General features: G+C 39.1%; 1 protein-coding gene across 3 annotated transcripts in view; it reads right to left on the bottom strand.

Annotated features, from left to right (window-relative positions):
* Positions 1–24,161, bottom strand: part of PTK2B (protein tyrosine kinase 2 beta) — a 259,908-nt gene that overhangs the window by 13,900 nt on the left and 221,847 nt on the right. Inside the window, exons 24-29 of one of the 3 annotated variants that reach the window (XM_082251130.1) lie at positions 20,157–20,282; positions 19,852–20,013; positions 15,136–15,261; positions 12,251–12,292; positions 9,125–9,152; positions 8,234–8,280 (exon numbers count right to left, since the gene is read on the bottom strand). In XM_082251130.1, the coding sequence (XP_082107256.1) occupies positions 8,234–8,280; positions 9,125–9,152; positions 12,251–12,292; positions 15,136–15,261; positions 19,852–20,013; positions 20,157–20,282 (531 nt within the window). The remainder of the gene's footprint in view (positions 1–8,233; positions 8,281–9,124; positions 9,153–12,250; positions 12,293–15,135; positions 15,262–19,851; positions 20,014–20,156; positions 20,283–24,161) is intronic. The other 2 variants (XM_082251132.1, XM_082251131.1) reach the window with 2 other exon arrangements.

Here is a 24,161-nt window from a genome sequence, read left to right as displayed (position 1 = left end):
CCTTCTAGTACAAATATACCCCCCTACATATAACCTTTTTCTAGCACAACCCCCCCCCCACCCGAAAAAAAAATTACCCCCATTTAGCACAAATCTTCTTTGCCCTTCCCAGCAAAAATCCCCCAAATCACTATTCCCAGCACAGCCCCCTAATTCCCTTATCCTCTGCCATTCTCCAAATTCCTCCTCCCAACACCAATCGGCCCCTCTCCAAGCTGCCCCCCCCCCCCCATGATTCCTACTAGCACAAATCCCTCCCTCCCATTTAACCTGTTCTAGCATAGACCCCCCCAAATCCCCCCCCCCCCCCCCATTTAGCACAAATCCACTTCCCCCATCCCTTCTCCCAACACAGATCCCCCAAATCGCCATTCCTAGCAACCCCTCCCATTTACTCTCCTAGAACAATTCTTATCCCCTGCCACCTCAAAATTGCCCCTCCCAACACTAATCCCCCCCAAAACTCCTTTAGGTGCCCCTCCCCAATCATCCCTATTAGCACACCCCCTACTAGAACACCCCCCCCCCCAAAAAAATGTCCCTTCTAGCACAAATCCCTCTCCCCATATCACCTCTTCTAGCACAAACCCCCCAAATACCCCCCATATAGCACAAATCTTCTACCCCATCCCCCCTTCCAATACAAATCCCCCACCCCCAAGCACAATTCCAACCCCCCCCCCCCCCTCAAAAAAATGTCCCATCTAGCACAAATCCCTCTCCCCATATCACCTCTTCTAGCACAAACCCCCCAAATACCCCCCATCTAGCACAAATCTTCTACCCCATCCCCCCTTCCAATACAAATCCCCCACCCCCAAGCACAATTCCAACCCCCCCCCTCAAAAAAATGTCTCATCTAGCACAAATCCCTCTCCCCATATCACCTCTTCTAGCACAAACCCCCCAAATACCCCCCATCTAGCACAAATCTTCTACCCCATCCCCCCTTCCAATACAAATCCCCCACCCCCAAGCACAATTCCAACCCCCCCTCAAAAAAATGTCTCATCTAGCACAAATCCCTCTCCCCATATCACCTCTTCTAGCACAAACCCCCCAAATACCCCCCATCTAGCACAAATCTTCTACCCCATCCCCCCTTCCAATACAAATCCCCCACCCCCAAGCCCAATTCCAACCCCCCCCCTCAAAAAAATGTCTCATCTAGCACAAATCCCTTTCCCCATATCACCTCTTCTAGCACAAACCCCCCAAATACCCCCCATCTAGCACGAATCTTCTACCCCATCCCCCCTTCCAATACAAATCCCCCACCCCCAAGCACAATTCCAACCCCCCCCTCTAATTTCTCCTCCTGGAACAATTCTTATCCCCTGCCGCCCTCCAAATTCCCCCTCGCAACACAAATCCCCCCCCCCCACCTCACATAATACCATAGTGCCCAGGGCAGGGCAGGCAACCCCCCCCCCCCCCCCATCTGCCTACCCCTTGTCCCGGCCCTGTGTCCCGGAGAGGTCTGGATTGGCCTCAGTTTTTTCCTTAATATTTCATAACTGGTTGCTACATTTTCCACACGGTCACTGCTCCTCCCTACCATCCTAAAGTATTTCTGAATCTAAGGACAATTCTAGATTGCATTTTACCAGTCCTTAGACGTGTTGGCTGCATTCGTTTTTATTTTTTAGGGTTTTTTTTTCCCTTTGAGTTTAGAGTTCACCGTGAATAATGGGCCTGGAATAATTGATCTCAATCCGGCGTGTGTGCCAATTTGTAACATGTGCTTCACAATCAATGTTTTCAGGGGTGGGTGCCCCTGATATATGAATTTACATTTCTACATGCATGTATAGTATGTGTGGCTGGGGGAGGGGTCTCAAACTCTTTTTTGGGCGGTTTTAAGTGCTTGTCAAACTTTAATTTTTTTTTTTTAACTTTATTTTTTATCACAGGGGACAAAAAATCCTTCATAGCTACAGTACTGTTTTTCCCTACATTTTAACATCTTCACTGTCAGGACCGTTTTTGTGTGTTTTTTTTTTTAATTATTTATTTTAGGCATGAAGATTAAGTAAAAACCTCCAAACACTAAAAAATTTCTTAAAGCAAACACCCTAGAGAATAAAAAAAATAGTGGTATTTTCAATTTTTTGTGTCATATAATATTTGCGTAATACTTTATGAAAGGCAAAATATTTAGTAAAAAATACAATAAACTTTAGAATATTTAGTAAAAAAAAAAAAAAATACACGAACGTTAATTTTAGGGCACACAAACAAAATATATTAGCATTCTTTTTTTTTTTTTTTATATATATAAAATAGAAAAAAAAATGCTTTATCAAAGCGGGACAAAAAAAAAAAAAAAACCTCCATAGCTACAGTACTGGGAGTGAGCATTGTCACCAAAGAAATAAACTTTAGAATATTTAGTAAAAAAGAATACACAAACGTTAATTTTAGGGCACACAAACCAAATATATTAGCATTTTTTTTTTTTTTTATAAAATAGAAAAAAATATGTTTTATAACAGGGGGACAAAAAAAAAAAAAAACCCTCCATAGCTACAGTACTGGGAGTGAGCGTTGTCACAAAAGAAATAAACTTTAGAATATTTAGTAAAAAAAAAAAAAATACACGAACGTTAATTTTAGGGCACACAAACAAAATATATTAGCATTCTTTTTTTTTTTATATATAAAATAGAAAAAAAAATGTTTTATCACAGGGGGACAAAAAAAAAACCCTCTATAGCTACAGTACTGGGAGTGAGCGTTGTCACCAAATAAACTTTAGAATATTTAGTAAAAAAAAAATACACGAACGTTAATTTTAGGGCACACAAACCAAATATATTAGCATTTTTTTTTTTTTTTTATAAAATAGAAAAAAATATGTTTTATAACAGGGGGACAAAAAAAAACCCCTCCATAGCTACAGTACTGGGAGTGAGCGTTGTCACCAAAGAAATAAACTTTAGAATATTTAGTAAAAAAAAATACAGGAACGTTAAATTTTAGGGCACACAAACAAAATATATTAGCATTTTTTTGTTTATAAAATAGAAAAAAAAATATGTTTTATAACAGGGGGACAAAAAAAAAACCCCTCCATAGCTACAGTACTGGGAGTGAGCGTTGTCACCAAAGAAATAAACTTTAGAATATTTAGTAAAAAAAAAAAAAAAAACATAAACGTTAATTTTAGGGCACACAAACCAAATATATTAGCATTTTTTTTTTTTTTTAAAAAAATAGAAAAAAAAATGTTTTATCACAGGGGGACAGAAAAAAAAAAAAAAACCCTCTATAGCTACAGTACTGGGAGTGAGCGTTGTCACCAAAGAAATAAACTTTAGAATATTTAGTAAAAAAAAAAAAAAAAAACATAAACGTTAATTTTAGGGCACACAAACAAAATATATTAGCATTCTTTTTTTTTTTTTTTCTATAAAATAGAAAAAAAAATGTTTTATCACAGCGGGACAAAAAAAAAAAACCTCCATAGCTACAGTACTAGGAGTGAGCATTGTCACCAAAGAAATAAACTTTAGAATATTTAGTAAAAAAGAATACACAAACGTTAATTTTAGGGCACACAAACCAAATATATTAGCATTTTTTTTTTTTTTTTTTTATAAAATAGAAAAAAATATGTTTTATAACAGGGGGACAAACAAAAAAACCCCTCCATAGCTACAGTACTGGCAGTGAGCGTTGTCACCAAAGAAATAAACATTAGAATATTTAGTAAAAAAAAAAAAATACACGAACGTTAATTTTAGGGCACACAAACAAAATATATTAGCATTCTTTTTTTTTTTTTTTATATATATAAAATTGAAAAAAAAAAATGTTTTATCACAGGGGGACAAAAAAAAAAAACCCCTCTATAGCTACAGTACTGGGAGTGAGCATTGTCACCAAAGAAATAAACTTTAGAATATTTAGTAAAAAAGAATACACAAACGTTAATTTTAGGGCACACAAACCAAATATATTAGCATTTTTTTTTTTTTTTTTTTAATAAATTAGAAAAAAAAAATGTTTTATCACAGGGGGACAAAAAAAAAAAAAAACCCTCTATAGCTACAGTACTGGGAGTGAGCGTTGTCACCAAAGAAATAAACTTTAGAATATTTAGTAAAAAAAAAATACACGAACGTTAAATTTTAGGGCACACAAACAAAATATATTAGCATTTTTTTGTTTATAAAATAGAAAAAAAAATATGTTTTATCACAGGGGGACAAAAAAACCTCCATAGCTACAGTACTGGGAGTGAGCGTTGTCACCAAAGAAATAAACTTTAGAATATTTAGTAAAAAAGAATACACAAACGTTAATTTTAGGGCACACAAACCAAATATATTAGCATTTTTTTTTTTTTTTTATAAAATAGAAAAAAATATGTTTTTTAACAGGGGGACAAAAAAAAAAAAAAAACCTCCATGCTTAAGGTACTGGGAGTGAGCATTGTCACCAAAGAAATAAACTTTAGAATATTTAGTAAAAAAGAATACACAAACGTTAATTTTAGGGCACACAAACCAAATATATTAGCATTTTTTTTTTTTTTTTTATAAAATAGAAAAAAATATGTTTTTTAACAGGGGGACAAACAAAAAAACCCCTCCAAAGCTACAGTACTGGGAATGAGCGTTGTCACCAAAAGGAAAAAAACTTTAGAATATTTAGTAAAAAAAAAAATACACAAACGTTAATTTTAAGGCACACAAATAAAATATATTAGCATTCTTTTTTTTTTTATATAAAATAGAAAAAAAAAATGCTTTATCAAAGCAGGACAAAAAAAAAAAAACCTCCATAGCTACAGTACTGGGAGTGAGCATTGTCACCAAAGAAATAAACTTTAGAATATTTAGTAAAAAAGAATACACAAACGTTAATTTTAGGGCACACAAACCAAATATATTAGCATTTTTTTTTTTTTTTTTTTTATAAAATAGAAAAAAAAAATGTTTTATCACAGGGGGACAAAAAAAAAAACAAAAAAACCCCTCTATAGCTACAGTACTGGGAGTGAGCATTGTCACCAAAGAAATAAACTTTAGAATATTTAGTAAAAAAGAATACACAAACGTTAATTTTAGGGCACACAAACCAAATATATTAGCATTTTATTTTTTTTTTTTTATAAAATAGAAAAAAACTATGTTTTATAACAGGGGGACAAACAAAAAAACCCCTCCATAGCTACAGTACTGGGAGTGAGCGTTGTCACCAAAGAAATAAACTTTAGAATATTTAGTAAAAAAAAAAATACACAAACGTTAATTTTAAGGCACACAAACAAAATATATTAGCATTCTTTTTTTTTTTTTATATAAAATAGAAAAAAAAATGCTTTATCAAAGCGGGACAAAAAAAAAAAAAACCTCCATAGCTACAGTACTGGGAGTGAGCATTGTCACCAAAGAAATAAACTTTAGAATATTTAGTAAAAAAGAATACACAAACGTTAATTTTAGGGCACACAAACCAGATATATTAGCATTTTTTTTTTTTTTTTTTTTATAAAATAGAAAAAAAAAATGTTTTATCACAGGGGGACAAAAAAAACCCCTCTATAGCTACAGTACTGGGAGTGAGCGTTGTCACCAAAGAAATAAACTTTAGAATATTTAGTAAAAAAAAAATACACGAACGTTAATTTTAGGGCACACAAACAAAATATATTAGCATTCTTTTTTTTATATATAAAATAGAAAAAAAAAATGTTTTATCACAGGGGGACAAAAAAAAAAAAAAAACCCTCTATAGCTACAGTACTGGGAGTGAGCGTTGTCACCAAAGAAATAAACTTTAGAATATTTAGTAAAAAAAAATACAGGAACGTTAAATTTTAGGGCACACAAACAAAATATATTAGCATTTTTTTTTATAAAATAGAAAAAAAATGTGTTTCATCACAGGGGGACAAGAAAAAAAAAAAAAAACATCCATAGCTACAGTAGTGGGAGTGAGCGTTGTCACCAAAGAAATAAACTTTAGAATATTTAGTAAAAAGGAATACACAAACGTTAATTTTAGGGCACACAAACCAAATATATTAGCATTTTTTTTTTTTTTTATAAAATAGAAAAAAATATGTTTTATAACAGGGGGACAAAAAAAAAAACCCCTCCATAGCTACAGTACTGGGAGTGAGCGTTGTCACCAAAGAAATAAACTTTAGAATATTTAGTAAAAAAAAAAAAAACATAAACGTTAATTTTAGGGCACACAAACAAAATATATTAGCATTCTTTTTTTTTTATATAAAATAGAAAAAAAAAATGTTTTATCACAGCGGGACAAAAAAAAAAAAAAACCTCCTAGCTACAGTACTGGGAGTGAGCGTTGTCACCAAAGAAATAAACTTTAGAATATTTAGTAAAAAAAAAAAAAACATAAACGTTAATTTTAGGGCACACAAACAAAATATATTAGCATTTTTTTTTTTTTTTATAAAATAGAAAAAAATATGTTTTTTAACAGGGGGACAAACAAAAAAACCCCTCCAAAGCTACAGTACTGGGAATGAGCGTTGTCACCAAAAGGAAAAAAACTTTAGAATATTTAGTAAAAAAAAAAATACACAAACGTTAATTTTAAGGCACACAAATAAAATATATTAGCATTCTTTTTTTTTTTTATATAAAATAGAAAAAAAAAATGCTTTATCAAAGCGGGACAAAAAAAAAAAAACCTCCATAGCTACAGTACTGGGAGTGAGCATTGTCACCAAAGAAATAAACTTTAGAATATTTAGTAAAAAAGAATACACAAACGTTAATTTTAGGGCACACAAACCAAATATATTAGCATTTTTTTTTTTTTTTTTTATAAAATAGAAAAAAAAAATGTTTTATCACAGGGGGACAAAAAAAAAAAAAAAAACCCCTCTATAGCTACAGTACTGGGAGTGAGCGTTGTCACCAAATAAATAAACTTTAGAATATTTAGTAAAAAAAAATACAGGAACGTTAAATTTTAGGGCACACAAACAAAATATATTAGCATTTTTTTGTTTATAAAATAGAAAAAAAAATATGTTTTATAACAGGGGGACAAAAAAAAACCCCTCCATAGCTACAGTACTGGGAGTGAGCGTTGTCACCAAAGAAATAAACTTTAGAATATTTAGTAAAAAAAAAAAAAAAAAAACATAAACGTTAATTTTAGGGCACACAAACAAAATATATTAGCATTCTTTTTTTTTTTTTCTATAAAATAGAAAAAAAAATGTTTTTATCACAGCGGGACAAAAAAAAAAAAAAAAACCTCCATAGCTACAGTACTGGGAGTGAGCATTGTCACCAAAGAAATAAACTTTAGAATATTTAGTAAAAAAGAATACACAAACGTTAATTTTAGGGCACACAAACCAAATATATTAGCATTTTATTTTTTTTTTTTTATAAAATAGAAAAAAATATGTTTTATAACAGGGGGACAAACAAAAAAACCCCTCCATAGCTACAGTACTGGGAGTGAGCGTTGTCACCAAAGAAATAAACTTTAGAATATTTAGTAAAAAAAAAAATACACAAACGTTAATTTTAAGGCACACAAACAAAATATATTAGCATTCTTTTTTTTTTTTTTATATAAAATAGAAAAAAAAATGCTTTATCAAAGCGGGACAAAAAAAAAAAAACCTCCATAGCTACAGTACTGGGAGTGAGCATTGTCACCAAAGAAATAAACTTTAGAATATTTAGTAAAAAAGAATACACAAACGTTAATTTTAGGGCACACAAACCAAATATATTAGCATTTTTTTTTTTTTTTTTTTTATAAAATAGAAAAAAAAAATGTTTTATCACAGGGGGACAAAAAAAAAAAAAAAAAAAACCCTCTATAGCTACAGTACTGGGAGTGAGCGTTGTCACCAAAGAAATAAACTTTAGAATATTTAGTAAAAAAAAAATACACAAACGTTAATTTTAGGGCACACAAACAAAATATATTAGCATTTTTTTTTATAAAATAGAAAAAAAATGTGTTTCATCACAGGGGGACAAGAAAAAAAAAAAAAAACCTCCATAGCTACAGTAGTGGGAGTGAGCGGTGTCACCAAAGAAAGGAAGTGTGTTACTGGCAGGATCAGCAGGAATAAAAAAAAAAAAGAAAACGAATGCAACCACATCTAAGGACTGGTAATCTGCCATATATTACTTTTTTATTTTTGGGTTTAATTATTATTATTTTTTTAACTAGGTCCCAGTGCTTTTGGTAAAATCAGATTTTTTAGTCGGGGACTGACCTGCGCTCCAAGCCTGGGAGGCTTCTGTGGCGGCACTGTGAACTCCGCTGTAGAGACAGGGAACAAATCAGCATGGTACAAACAGGAAAACAAATTATTATCAGTATTATTTGACTTGATGTTCATATTTATCGTAATCTGTATTGGATGCAGAGAATTTATTAACATTTATTTTGTATTTGTACAAACCTTTAAGAGTATTTGGTTTTTCTCACTTTAGTGACACATTGGGGTCTATTTTTTTAAAAACATTGGCTGTACGAATGTCTCATCGTTCCCATGTGTATTTCCGATGAACATCAGCTCCATCTAGTGGCCATAATGTGGTATTTTTATTGATTGCGGTAAAACGGGAACATACTGCATTATGGCCACTAGGTGGCGCTGATGATCTTAAAAAGTTTGATGGTTTATTATGCTGTGTATTGTGAGGGCATAGCGCTGCAAATAGAGAGGAGTGAAAAGTTTGATCTTTTTTGTGGTTTGACCGAACTATTTAAAAATTGTCAAAACTCAGAAAATTCTGAATTTAGGGAACCGGCTCTCCAATTGAAGTCAATTGGATTCTGAACCAGGCTTCAAAAAGTGTGCATTACAGAGTAGGAAATGATGAAGGATGGCGCTGGCAGCGTGGTGATGCGACAAAACCAAAAAAACACTTCCCTTAAAAACTCTACCAAAGATTCCAAGATAGATGGGCGGGAACCCGGTGGGCCGGGCTAAAGGTACTCAGCAAATAGCATCCTTGCGTTGGCGATCTTTATTTGGGCGGCTGTTAACAATAGACTGGCACCCGCAGCAGATCACAAATGCGGTGCTCTCGAATGCAGTGTGGGAAAGACGCACAGAACGCGGCGCGCTCAAGGCAAACGGCAATGGCATAGTACTCACTGTATGAAACTTCTTTTTCTGTAGGTGCCTGAAAGAAAGAAATATATTTTAGAGAGTAATGCATTTTTACTGTTATATATTTATTTATTTTTATTATTTTTTTAGGTAAGTAAATCTGAAATATTGTACTTTTTTTCTATATAATTTCCATCCAGCAGATGGAGCTCCAGATTCACTTTTAAATGTTTCAGGGTAACCTTAAAGTATAACAAAAACGCTAAACTTTTTTTTTTTTTTTTATTTGGATAAAGGGGAGAGGGATTAGAACCCCTGTCAGGTTTTTATTGCTGTCTGTACCCCCTATTAGGGAGTTCCAACCTCTCTATTTTTTTGGGTAATTACAAAAGAAAATCCCAAAGTTTGGGTTGTCCCCAAAACAGTAATCGAGAAGAAATCTTCTAATGGGGACACTAGTTCTGATGACCCAGGGATTCCTTCGCTTTGGAGGGATTTCCTCTCACTTTATGTTTTGGCTATGGCACAGGCAGGGGCTGACTGGCAAATTTCTGCCCAGGGGGCAAGTAGAAACCAGAGGCCCATTGTGCAGCGACTCGGCCCCCTCCCACTCTCCCTCTTCCCGGCCTCCTACTGACCCCCATTCCAGGATGAAGCTCCACTCCATGTACTCTTTACTCACTGACCGAATCCGAGTTCCTGACCTGGCCAGCAGGGGGCGGTTGGAGGGAGCTGGGACAGCTTGGTTGGGGCTGGCCGGGGCAGAATAATCTCCAGTGGGGCATGGAACCGGCCTCTGCTCAGACACAGTTTACACCATCCATGCTGGAGGGGAGGTATGCGCTCTGTCCTGGTCTTCATTCCGCACTCAGTAGGTCAGCAGTGGGGACCTTTTACTTCTCTTCACCAGGTATCCTTTAGGCATGTCTTTGGCAGAAGCGGTGCAGCCTTTTTATGGGGCATCAGAGCAGCCCAGGGGGCAATTGCCCCCCCCCCGCCCCCTGGCCCAGTCCAGAATTGAAGGGAAATCTCCAAAAATGGGACACAAAAGCCAAAAATTACCCTCCCTTCTCTATCCAAAATGAAAATCAAAAAAGGTTTAGTTCTACTTTAGTTTGCATCATTAACACTGGCACAGCCTCTTTCAGATCATCATGAAATATCTGGATATAACTCATATGGATCATTTTAGAAAAGTGTGTTTTTTAGTCCTTTTTACTTCTAAGCCCTGATAAAGGGAGATTGGCCCCGAAACAGTAATAGGAGGAGAAATCTTCCAATGGGGACACTAGTTCTGATGATCCAGGGATTCCTTCACTTTGAAGGGATTTCCTCTCACTTTATGTTTTGGCCATGGCACAGGAAGTGAAGAGAAATCTCCAAAAATGGGACACAGAAGCCGAAAATAACCCTCCCTTCTATCCAAAATGATAAAAAAAAAAGTTTAGATCTACTATAGTTTCCATCTTTACACTGGCACAGCCTCTTTCAGATCATCATGAATTATTTGGATATAACTCATAGGGATAATTTTAGGAAAGTGTGTTTTTTAGTCCTTTTTACTCCTAAGCCCTGATAAAGGGAGGTTGGTCCTGAAACGTGTTGTTTGTTTTATGCAATCTTACAAGGAATCACTGTAACTAATTGGACTTTCATCATTTGGTTTGGTGCTCCTCTTATATTTCTATGCTCTTGGTCATACTCTAGGTACCCATTGGAGGGAAGTCTTTATGTGATTTGCCTCACCAGTCTTGGAAGTCCTAGCGCCTCCTAGATATGTTCTCCGGCCACTAAGGCACTCTCGTTAAACAGTGAAATTAGGTTTTAATAACAAAATGAGCCTGGAACACTAGAAGACATTCATCTGATTTATTTTTAGAGTTGGGTTACAGGGATGGTTAGTGTTAGGGTTACAGGGAGAGTTAGTGTTAGGATTACAGGGAGGGTTAGTGTTAGGGTTACAGGGAGGGTTAGTGTTAGGGTTATAGGGTGGGTTAGTGTTAGGGTTATAGGGAGGGTTAGTGTTAGGGTTACAGGGAGGGTTAGTGTTAGGGTTACAGGGAAGGTTTGTTTTAAGGTCGCAGGGAAGGTTAGTGTTACAGAAAGGGTTAGTTAGTGTTAGGGTTAGAGAAAGGGTAAGTGTTAGGGTTTTAGGGGGGGTACAGAGAGGGTTAGTATTAGGGTTAAATGGAGGGTTAGTGTTAGGGTTACATGGAGGGTTAGTATTAGGGTTACAGGGAGGGTTAGTGTTAGGGTTACAGGGATGGTTAGTGTTAGGGTTACAGGGAGGGATAGTGTTAGGGTTACAGGGATGGTTAGTGTTAGGGTTACAGGGAGGGTTAGTGTTAGGGTTACAGGGAGGGTTAGTGTTAAGGTTACAGGGAGGGTTAGTGTTAGGATTACAGGGAGGGTTAGTTAGTTTTACAGGGAGGGTTAGTTAGTGTTACAGGGAGGGTTAGTGTTAGGGTTACAGGGAGGGTTATTGTCAGGGTTACAGGGAGGGTTAGTGTTAGGGTTACAGGGAGGGTTAGTGTTAGGGTTACAGGGAGGGTTAGTGTTAGGGTTTTAGGGAGTATAATGTTAGGGTTACAAAAAAGGTTAGTGTTGGGGTTACAGAAAGGGTAAGGGTTAGGGTTATAGGGAAGCTTAGTGTTAGGGTTACATGGAGGGTTAGTGTTAGGGTTACAGGGAAGGTTTGTTTTAAGGTTACAGGGAAGGTTAGTGTTAGGGTTACAGAAAGGGTTAGCGTTAGGGTTACAGAAAGGGTAAGTGTTAGGGTTTTAGGGGGGTTACAGAGAGGGTTAGTATTAGGGTTAAATAGAGGGTTAGTGTTAGGGTTACAGGGAGGGTTAGTGTTGGGGTTACAGGGAGGGTTAGTGTTACAGGGAGGGTTAGTGTTAGGGTTACAGGGAGGGTTAGTGTTAGGGTTACAGGGAGGGTTAGTGTTAGGGTTACAGGGAGGGTTAGTGTTAGGGTTACAGGGAGGGTTAGTGTTAGGGTTACATGGAGGGTTAGTTTTGGGGTTAGAGGGAAGGTTAATGTTGGTGTTAGAGGGAAGGTTAGTATTAGGGTTACAATGAGGGTAAGTGTTGGGGGTTACAGAAAGGGCTAGCGTTAGGGTTTTGTTAGTGTTGGGGGTTACAGAAAGTTTATCACCAAATGAATACTTACTAATTCAGGTGGCTTTTCACTCTTCTTCTGCTGATTTGGATCCTAACGACAAAAAATTAGAAAATATGAAGTGCTGTTTTACCCTGAAGGAAAGAAATGCTGTGAGCACTTTCCTATACACCTATTTTTTTAGAATATTTTATTCCATATTAGTTTAATAAGAAAATATGTCTTTATACAATCCTGTTGTTCAGGTCACCATACATTGATTAATAATGGGACTTTGTGCAGCATCTCCAGGGACTTGTACCATGAAGGTGAGGTTAGGGATCATGTCTTATATAATCTTTTTAACATTTGCTTTTTTTTTTTTTTTTTAAGTTCTCCTAAAGCCAAAACATATATTTTTTTTTTATTTGAATAGCGTAGGGAATGGTTTAACTTCCTGACCCATTGGAGAGATTTTCCTTCACTTCCTGTCCCAGAAACAAAAAAACGTTAATTTGTCATCCCCGCAATCCCTGTCCTCCTACATTGGGGTGGTTGGACTGGAGAGGCGTTCCTGGTCATCTCAGACTTCCCATGAAGGTACGTGACGAAGGCAGTTGGCCAGTCCTTGTATTTTTCAGGTTTCCTTTAACATTCCGAGCGCAGTTGGGCCTTGCACCGTGTCGGATTTTAATCATGTATTATAAAACCCCCGTTCTCAGTCCGCGCTGACCCCTATAAATTAAAAACTTCACCTCTAAAGTCAGCGAGGTCCTCAGGGATCAGAGATTTTCTATGTTTTTTTCCTCGTTTCGGAATTGCGGTCTTTGCACCGTATCAGAGCGGGCTGATTGAATATTCCGCAGCCAATTACATGCCCCTCCATTCTTGCTCCATCCTAATGCAGCCAGGAACGAGGGAGCTCGCTGGAGACCAGGAATCTGTAAGGAACGGGTCGAGCCCAGCCGCCTAATTAATCAGCCGGAGAGCCTACTTGTTAAACACCTCAAAGCTCTGCGAAACTTGGAAGGGTGAAAGGTCACACATAGAAATTCAGCAGACGCAGCCGGGTTTTTGAAGTAAATTGGGCTTCGTCGTTATCCGTTCTTCTTCTTCTGAGTCTCGTGTTTGATCACCTTAATGGGCGCATCGGTTTTGGGGATGGACTTTAAAGGAGCCCCATCAGGGAAGAAATACGGCAAATTATCTAGACATGGCATTACAGGGGCTAGAGTTTTTTATATATATATATATATATATATATATATATATATATATATATATATATATATATATATATATATATATAGGGCCTTTTTTCAGTGGGAACGCGGGGGAACGCAGTTCCGGCACCTCCAGCACTGACTGTATGTAATGGCAAGGGGTTCAAGGTCTATTAATGCTAGCTGCCGGGGGGATCTATTGTTGCTGGAGGAGATCTACTTTCGCGGGAGTGGGGAGGGGCACCTACTGTTGCTCAGGAGGTCTATTGTTGTTGGTGGGGGGGGGTCTACTGTTGCTGGTGGTCAGTTGTGGATGGGAGGGAACTAGTGATGCTGGCTGCAGGGAAATCTGTTGTTGCTGCTGGGGGTCTATTGTTGCTAGGGGAAGCAGTATTTTGTTGGGAGTGATACATTGTTGCTGGGGGAGAGTCTATTGTTGCTGGCTGCTGTAGAGTCTATTGGTGCTCGCTGCAGGGAGAGCTGTTATTGCTGTTGGGGATCTTTTGTTGCTGGGGGAGAGGGTATTTCCTTCTGGGTGGTTTATTGTTGCTGAGGGGGGTCTGTTGTTGTTGGCTGCATGTGATCTAGTTGACTGTTTTTCTAGTTATTATTAACATATTCCATACAAATTACTTAGTACCACAATTGTTACATGGTTCTGTATTCTCTAAAAGGAGCAGTACTTGGGAGTGCCTTAGCTGTTGAGAAGGAGTGTTGGAGATACAACAGGGAGGTGGGTAGGGGGTGGAACCAAGGAATGGTGCAGGAGGTGGGTAGGGGGCGGAGACAAGGGGTGACTCAGAAAGGGGAGTTCCCGCACCTATTGTCTGAGAATTGTCTGAGAAAAAAAGCCCTGTATATATATATATATATATATATATATATATATAAAGATCAGTAATTAAAAAAGTGGGGTCAATCAAGGACAAACCCATCCACCCTTCAATACAGAACTTCAACAGGTGAATAGTGCCTCTAGTAGAGATATCCCAGTGGATGACACAAGTTATAAGTAAATGACACCAATAACCAATAAATTTCAAAGCATAAAACACTATGAGGTCGATTTACTAAAACTGAAGTGCAAAATCCAGTGCAGTTCTGCATAGAAACCAATCAGCTTCTAAGTTTTAGCTAAAGTTAGAAGCTGATTGGCTACCATGCACAGCTGCACCATATTTTACACTCTCTAGTTTTAGTAAATCAACCTCAATGTTTTTATTACACAAAAATAATACAACACATAAGTCAAAATTAAAAAAAATAAATAAAAAAAAAAAATAAAAAAAAAAACACTATGCTAGAAAAAAAAAAAGGTAAAACCTAAATCATTTTTTTTAATATCTAAAATAAAACAAAAACAAACTTAAAGTATCACTAAATGCAAAACTTTTTTTTTTTAGTTTTGGATAGAGTAGAGAGGGATTAGAACCTCTCTTATGATTTTTTTTTTCTTTTTGGTGCCCCGTTTACCATTATTATTGAAAGTGAAAATAAAATAAAGTCCCACATTATGCAAAGAAAAAAGAACAGTAATAGAGGAGAAGCCTTCCAATGGGGACACTAGTTCTGGTGGTGACCTGAAGGCCCCAACGGATTCTATTCATTTCCAGGATTTTCACAAATAGTTAAAAAAAAATGACAGGGGTTAGAACTCTCCCTTACTCTATCCAAAATGAAAAAAGAATTTTGCCCATTGTTCGAATAAAAGAAGGTTTTTTTTGTTTTTTGTACCAATTGGAGAGATTTCCCCTCAATTCCTGTCTGTTCGGTGGGTGTCAGTTGGAAGAGGAAGTGAGTAGAGACACATAATGACCCATCACTCCTGTACTTTGGATGCATCCCTCTGTTAAATTCCCTCTGTTTATTACATTTTAAAACAAAAATGTAATTTAAAATAACCAAAATTAGTAAAAACATGCAAAATACAACAAAAATCAAATGTGACCCAAAACCGATTTTAATCTCTTGCCGGCCGTGTGACCACTGTCAGAGCCTACGATGGCTTGGGGTTTTGTGCTGATGGTGCACTCTGCCTACGTCAGCTCTTGGTCATGACTGTTAACTCCCAGTGTCCATGGTGGTCCGAGGTTCTGTGCTGAGAGCCTACTCATTGCATGCTCCCAGCACACTGACCAAGCTGTCTCTGAAAGCTCTTGGTCATGACTTCTGATCGGGAGCTTGAGGTTCTGTGCTGATGGCTTGAGGTTCTGTGCTGATGATCGGATGGCTTGAGGTTCTGTGCTGATGGTGCACTCTGCCTACGTCAGCTCTTGGTCATGACTGTTAACTCCCAGTGTCCATGGCGGCCTGAGGTTCTGTGCTGAGAGCCTACTCACTGCATGCTCCCAGCACACTGACCGAGCTGTCTCTGAAAGCTCTTGGTCATGACTTCTGATCGGGAGCTTGAGGTTCTGTGCTGATGGCTTGAGGTTTTGTGCTGATGGTGCACTCTGCCTACATCAGCTCTTGGTCATGACTGTTAACTCCCAGTGTTCATGGGGGCCTGAGGTTCTGTGTTGAGAGCCTACTCGCTGCAAGCTCCCAGCACACTGACCGAGCTGTCTCTGAAAGCTCTTGGTCATGACTTCTGATCAGGAGCTTAAGGTTCTGTGCTGATGATTGGATGCCTTGAGCTTCTGTGCTGATGGTGCACTCTGCCTACGTCAGCTCTTGGTCATGACTGTTAACTCCCAGTGTTCATGGGGGCCTGAGGTTCTGTGCTGAGAGCCTACTCACTGCAAGCTCCCAGCACACTGACCAAGCTGTCTCTGAAAGCTCTTGGTCATGACTTCTGATCGGGAGCTTGAGGTTCTGTGCTGATGGCTTGAGGTTTTGTGCTGATGGTTGTAAGGTTCTGGCACTCTCAGTGCCTCCTATCACATCATTTCCGGGTGCTTTCCATCTACCTAGATAGATGAAGCACATATAGGTGTGTTTCCCTTTAGCCACTTAAGCCCCGGAAGATTTTACCCCCATTCCGACCAGGGGGTATTTTGCGATTCGGCACTGCGTGACTTTAACGGAGAATTGCGCGGTCGTGCGACGCTGTACCTAAACGAATTTGGCGTCCTTTTTTTCCCACAAACAGAGCTTTCTTTTGGCGGTATTTGATCACCTGTGCGATTTTTTGATCACGCGCTATAAACAAGAAAAGAGCGTCCATTTTGCAAAAATAGCAATATTTTTCCCTTTTTTTTATATGAAATTCCCCCCAAAAAAAATGTAAAAATCAAAATTTTTTAAAATTTTTGGCCAATTTGTTTTATGCTACCTATGTTTGGTAAAAAAAATCGCAAAAAGCGTATTTTGATTGGTTTGCGCAAAAGTTATTGCGTTTACTAACTAAGGGAAAGATTTTTGTCCTTCTTGTTGTTTTTTTTTTTAACGCGTAATGGCGGCGATCTGCGATTTTTTTTGCGGTACTGCGACATTGCGGCGGACAGATCGGACCCTTGACTGACATTTTTGACACTTTTGGGGTTACCAGTGACATTTCTACAGTAATCAGTGCTATACATATGCACTGTTACTGTAAAAATACACTGGTAGTGAAGGGGTTAACTTTATTTGAGAGGGAGGGGCTGTGTGTGTCCCTAGGGGCGTGATTCTAACTGTGATTGGCTGGGGCTTCAGCTGTATGCAGAGTGATCAACGGATCTACATAGTAGATCCAGATGATCAGCTCTCATACAGCGAGGAGAATGACAGGCAGCTTGTTTACACAAGCTGCCTGACTTTCTCCCTCTCCCCCGCCGATCGCAGAGTGGCCGGCGGACATTGGGTCCGCCGGTCACACGCGCGGGGGGGTCCGTGACCACTCGGGAGCGGGAGCGCGCCTCCGGGGGCACGCGCTCGCTCCCTAGACCCTCACAAGCTAGTGACGTAGCCCTACGTCACTTTGCCTGTGAGGGGCTGACCGCCGACGTAGATAGTCGTGCGGCGGTCGGCAAGTGGTTAAGAGTGCTGACATCATCACTGAGCGCCGGACTGAACAGCTATTTAAATCACCAGCTCTCACTCACATGTGTTCGTTCAACCTGCTGTGTGCCTAGATGTGCCTTGATGCTAACCTGTCTTGAAGCTCTCATGCTTGCAAGCATACCTCGCTGTCGGAACCACGCTGCGCTGATCCCTGTATCCCGCTACCGGATCATCCGCTCTTGTCGAACCTCTCCTCTGCTACATTGCTACTAGTGATAAGTACCCCACAGGGGAAACCTCAATAACCTTCATACTAAAGCTTACACTGTCTAGCTCTGCATACTAAGGACTGTTACTACATCTGCACTATCTAGATTGCTAGCTCTTGAGCCTACTATCATCTGCTCTTGCACTGGGTTAGTCTCTCCTGTATGTCATCTGCTATCCTATCATCTACTACCATACATGATTGCTAACCTATCTGCATCCCACCTGTTACTATCTCATTCTCAAGAACATTCCTCTCAAGTGTCTGTCACCTATCGTCTCAACTCAACCTGTCTCTTCAGCCTATCACCTCTATACTACTATATACATAGATCACTCCAGGAAGTTCTTATTGAGTGTGTGTATTTACTTGCTGAATTGAGATCATCCACACATGATGAGTCTTTGGGAGTTGGGATTGGTGTCTCAGCATTTCTCTACATGACTACTGAAGTGGAATATTTCTGCAGCTGTAAATCCACATCATACATAAAACGCAGGAGCGTTACAATGGTGCACTCTGCCTACATCAGCTCTTGGTCATGACTGTTAACTCCCAGTGTTCATGGGGGCCTGAGGTTCTGTGCTGAGAGCCTACTCACTGCAAGCTCCCAGCACACTGACCGAGCTGTCTCTGAAAGCTCTTGGTCATGACTTCTGATCGGGAGCCAACAGGACAGGCTCCCACTCATATGACCACTGTGAGAGCCAATCATAACGGTTATGTGACATAGAAGCTCAAGAAACCTTCCAGCATCAAAGCCTACGTAAATGGCTGGCCAAGGCCCAATCAACATTTTTATTTTATAATTGGGTGCTTCCAAAGGGGGGGGGGGGTTGACTCAAAAACATTTTTGGGGTGTTTAGGTGTAACCTTATGCCCCATACACACGTGCAGATTATCTGCAGACTTTTGTCTGCAGACTTACCTTTTCTATGTAGTACAAGGGCCTGCCGGATTGCATACAAATTGAAAGTGTTTAGGTTTGACCTCATATTATATGGTTTTGGTAAGTCTGCAGACAAAAGTCTGCAGATAATCTGCACGTGTGTATGGGGCATAACACTTTAACTTATTGTTCATCGCATAGGGGACAGAAAGTCCCCAATGCAATGCTTTTTTTTTGGTAAAAGGTTCCCTTTAATGAGACATCAAGGGATTTTTAGACCCCCGATGTCTCTCCTGTCCTCTACTGAAGCTAAGGTGACAGCTGGACCCAGAAGTGACATTTTAAATATTCCTTCTGGGTTCTTAGTAGGAAGGGGAAAACATCTTTTCACTGATCCCCCCCCCCCCCTCCTCTACCCAGCAGCACCCGCCATTCCAGTCCTGGGTCCGCCGAGACGGAATGCAGAGCCAGGGAAACACAGGGGCTCTAATGTGAAGAGAGGCTACTGAGAAGGCGGGGCGGCACCAATGTGACGGGAGATTTATGATGTGGGGGGAGGCTCTGATTTGATGGGGGGGGGGTTCTGATATAAAGGGGGGATGTGAAAGGGGGAACTCTGATATGAATGAAGCAAAACACACAGCGATACTACCTCCTCCCTTAATCATACAGAATGCAGTCTAGAAAGGCAGTTAGCTGCTGTGAGCCCTGTAGAGACTGCCATGGTAAAGGCCTAGCGGCCGAAACGCATTTGTGCGGATTTTATGCGTTGTTCTTCTGAAATAAAGGCTATCTGCTTGTGGATTTTATCAAAGTGCCAGGACTTATTTAAGGCTTAGCCTGATATGAAGAAGGGGGGGGGGGCTCAGATGTAAACAGGGTACCCTCCTAGGAGGGGGGACTTTGACCCTCATGGGAGAGGGTACTTTGACCCTCATAGGTGGGGGGTCTAATATAAAAGGAGGACCCTGATGGAAGGGGGGGTTCTGATGTATTGGGGGAGGCTTCTGTTGTGAAAGGGGAACTCTGACGTGAAGTTATTTCTAGGAGGGCATTTATTAATTAATTTAAATTATAATTAATCAGTTATAAAACTGATTCTTTTTCAGGCCTGCACAGTTTTGGTAAAATATAAAATATAGCCCTTGTACTGTAATGACTGGTGACTCCTGTACTACAATACAACTAAGCCTTCAATTCTCCACATCATCTTTACTGATGAGGTTCCTAATATCAAACATCACCCCAACCAAACCCTTTCAAATGCTAATGTGGCAACACACTATAGCACAAAGTTGGCCATTTCATGAATTAAAAAATGAATAGAGGAAGGAAGCCCGACAATGCAATACAGAATCTATAATCCCACCTTGAGGTTGTTGACCAGCGATTGCTCCTCCTGTTTCAGCCATCTGTTATCCTCAAACATCTGCTGCTGCTGGCGGTTCATGACCTGCAACATCTTGGCCCTTTCCTTCTCCCACATTTTCTGAGCCTCTTCCATGCTACTGGGCTTCACAAAGTCCTCCTCCTTCAATAAACGTTGATAGAAATGTAAGGCATTGAGATCTAACCAATAAAGGCCAACTGTTGGCCAGGCCACCACAACAGACCACACGCATGCTAAAATACACTTCTTCAACGTAATGGTAGTGCAAAGCATGCAAGCCTTACCCTCATACTGCGACGTTTGATGATGCTATGGCGCAGGAGTGGTGGGCTGCGGGTGGAGTCAATTGGAGACTGGTACTCTGTGGGGCTACACAGTGTAGGAGAGCTGGCACACAGACTTTCGGGCACCTGTGCAGGAAAAGTTGCAGGCACAGACACAGACAATTAGCAGCATTGGTAAGTGCAGACAGAGCAGTAATACACAAGCAAGCACAAGGAATACACAACGTAGCAAAAGCGGCTCGGCATCCAAGCATAAGTGTTTAGAGCTGGACGCAAGAAAAAATCTGAAGGGTGTTAGACTTCATAAAGGAAACCCTTGGGCCAGTGTAAACCCTAGAGCAGGGTTTCCCAACCAGGGTTCCTCCAGAGGTTGTCAGGGGTTCCTTGAGCAAAGAGCAATTTCTGCCTCCCACTGACACCATTGATCTTTTCAGCTATCTGTAAAGGGGTAATTCTTTCCAATGGCCACAAGTGTAAGGGGTTTTCTTCCCAATGACCATCACACTAATTCATCATGAGTTGTAGATATAATCATTTATAGCAGGGGTTCCCTGAAACCAGAAAGTTATTTCAAGGGTTCCTCTGTGTTGAAAAGATTGAGAAAGGTTGTCCTAGAGTTTCTTCTACTTACCCCCAAGTATGTGCTACCACTATACAAAAGCCAAGATAGCAAAATGGTTAAGGTATTAGACTTAAGATCCAATGGAGATACACCCTTGAGGGTTCAAATGCCACTGGTAAGCTTTAATAATGAATTGGACACCATAAAAGCTGTTGAGGTTAAGTAGGGCTTTGGGCAAAAGTGGGATAAAGAGCAAAAGGTCTTGGAATGAATGAATGAAGTTTGCAGTTTGGATGGGGTTGACTTGTCGATGGCTTTGTATGTGAATATCTTGAATTTTATAAGTTAAGCGATTTGCAGTTAGTAAAGGGATTGGCAGAGAAAGGTGGCAAACGATGAGCAATTCCTAAAGTAAAAGTCCCATCAAATATTGCCTATACTTAAACATCCTACCCCCATTCTAACCCTTTTCTAACTACACTGTAAAGGAAAGAAGTCTGTACCTACCTATTCTGAGGGCGCGCCAGTCCTGGTCAGATGATCGGGGTCCCAGCATCAGCTTCAGTGTAGAGGAGGGACAGCCAACAACAGATGCCACATAGTAAGCCTATGGGTGACGTCACCGCCCAGGCTCTGCAGCCATTGTTGGTGAAGGTGATCTCTCCTCTACACTGAAGCCAGCCTCTGGGGTGATCATGTGACCAGATCGGAGCACCCTCAGAATAGGCAAGTTCACACATCTTTAATTTAAAGGTTAGTTAGAATAGGCTTAGCATTGGGGTGGAAGCAGATTTAGGTATAGTTGGTATTTGACTGGACTTAGGTAGATGAGTCTGGCTATTGCCTTAATGTCAGAGAAATGTTCTCTCTCTTCTCTACTGATGCTTAGTTATATGTAGCTATTTTAGTGAAAATTTTAGACGGCATGCAAAGTATCTTTTGCCAACAGAAAACCTTCTTCTTTTGGCTACTAACAATTTTTTGGGGGGGTATTTTGAGGCACATGCACAGTGTAGTGTACATCCCTGGTTGTAATGGAGCCACGTGCCGTGATGATGTAATGGCAATGTACATATACCAGAGTGATATCAATGGCTGCCTAATGACATATGGATACAGAAATGACTGAGGACAAACCGGATGGCTGAGTGGTTAAGGCAGGGGACCTAAGACCCAATAGATGTATATCCGTGTGGGTTTGAGCCCCACTCCTGGTATGTACTGACAAATCATGCATTTGCATAAGTAATTTTGCTTCCTCAATGAAGTTCTTATACCAAACATCTACAGAGAAAAGAAAAATAATGCAGCCACCGCATCTAAACATTATTATTCATTTAGAGACACCTTAGAAGTTGTCTCTAAACCAAAGAATAGCAATGCTGTAATTCTTCTTGTTATTCTTATTAATTATAATAATACATTAAGTCCCGGTTCACACTAGGGCGACCTGTGAGGCGACCTGGTCGCCTCACAGGTCGCCTCCCATAGGGAAGCTGCGGACCCGTTCTAATAGGAGCGACACAAGTCGCTCCGACTTAGAAAAAGGGTCCGGAGCTTCTTTGGGGCGACCGCCATAGACTTCAATGTTATGAAGTCCGTGGCGGCCGCTCCGAGGTAGCGTCGCCCCTATGTGAACGGGGCCTGATTATATAATACTATGAAATATTATTATTGTTAGTAACACAAATAATAATAATGTATTTTTATTAACAATAATACAAGTATTATTATTTGTATCATTATAATACATTATGCTATGCTAAAAAATGCATTTATTATTATTACATAAATACATTATTATTATTACTATTACTACTATTAATTGTAGTATTATTCTTTTTAATAACTAATAATACTAATAACAATAATAATATTAATAATAATAATAATAACAACCACATTTCAGTCGTTATACTACAAATACTATTATTGTTATTAAAAATTGTTATTAATATTACAGTTGTTATTACTATTATTACTATTAGTAGCAGCAGTAGTAGTAGTGATAATATTAACAATAATAACATTATTATTACCACTACTATTATTGTTATTATTACTACTATTACTACTACTACTACTAATAATAATAATAATAATTCAGTGTAATATAAATTGTTATTAATGTTATGGTTATTATTACTATTACTACTATTAGCAGTAGCAGCAGCAGTAGTAGTAGTGGTGGTAGTAATAATAATAACAATAATAACATTATTACTACCACTACTATTGCTACTATTATTATTATTACCACTACTATTACTATTATTACTACTATTACTACTATTATTATTACAACTACTACACAACCACTACCATTGTTATTATGACCACTACTATTATTACTACTACTACCACCACTACAACTACTACTACTAATAATAATAATAAGTTATACAATACTAATAAAATTAAAATATTTTTTAATAAATTATTATTATTATTATTATTAATATGACCTAGCTAGGCATTAGAGCTACTTAACAGCTACTTTAATATGATTGAAATAAGATAAAAAAAGAAAATTCTGTCACTGGTTGTCTCATGCAAGATTGGTTTATTACAAACACAAAGAACGATGGACTTAAAGTGGTTGTTAAGCCACTATGTGATCTTTATACCATCCCCATTGTTAGATAAGAACACGTGTCCTTGTGTCTGTGCTTCAATTTTAAAAAAATTCAGATTTTCACCTGATTTCACAGCGCCTCCCGGCGCTCACGTGACTCCTGGCTCTCTCCTCTCCGCCTCTGGCTGCTTCAGTGGGCGGGGCCGAGCATTTCCCCTGATGTCAGCCCGGAAGGAGAGGCGTGGAGAGGCGTAGAGAGCAGAGGAGTCACGTGAGCGCTGGGAGGCACTGTGAAATCGGGTAGAAATCAGCTTTTTTTAATTTTTATAAAGCACAGATGCTAGGACACATGTTCTTATCTAACAGAGGGGATAGTGTAAAAATCACATATTTTTGTAGCAGTGGGGACGGGAGCAGAGCGGCACTAGTGAGAGCCGACAGGCAGGGAGGGGAGGGGAGAGGAGGACAGAGGGAGACAGAGGAGAGCTGCAGATAGCAGCAGATGACGGAGGCACGTAAACTGACCACGGTGTCAGAGGTCAGCAGCCATGATACACCATGGTCAGTTTACAGGGGGGGGGGGGGGCAGAACCAGGCAGGATCAGCCAGGTATTGCAGGTGATAGAAGGGGCCAAATGACACAGCATTATATACAGCTCAGTGCTTGTGCTGTAAGGGAACAGAATCCATTTTTTAATTTTAAAACTGTTTGCATCCTAAATATGAATTTTGGGGACAAAAAGAACACCAAGTAATCCAGTTATGCATTTTGCTTAAATAAGTTACTTTACTGTTAGTTTGGTGCTGTTCAATCTCTAGGGTTACCCTAGGATAAAACACAGTTCCTGGCCATTAGATTACTAACGTC

The sequence above is a fragment of the Pelophylax lessonae genome (assembly GCF_965119305.1).
Source record: "Pelophylax lessonae genome assembly, chromosome: 3".
Lineage (NCBI taxonomy): Eukaryota > Metazoa > Chordata > Amphibia > Anura > Ranidae > Pelophylax > Pelophylax lessonae.
Note: the sequence above shows the minus strand (reverse complement) of the source record. Positions and strands in the feature narration are given on the sequence as shown.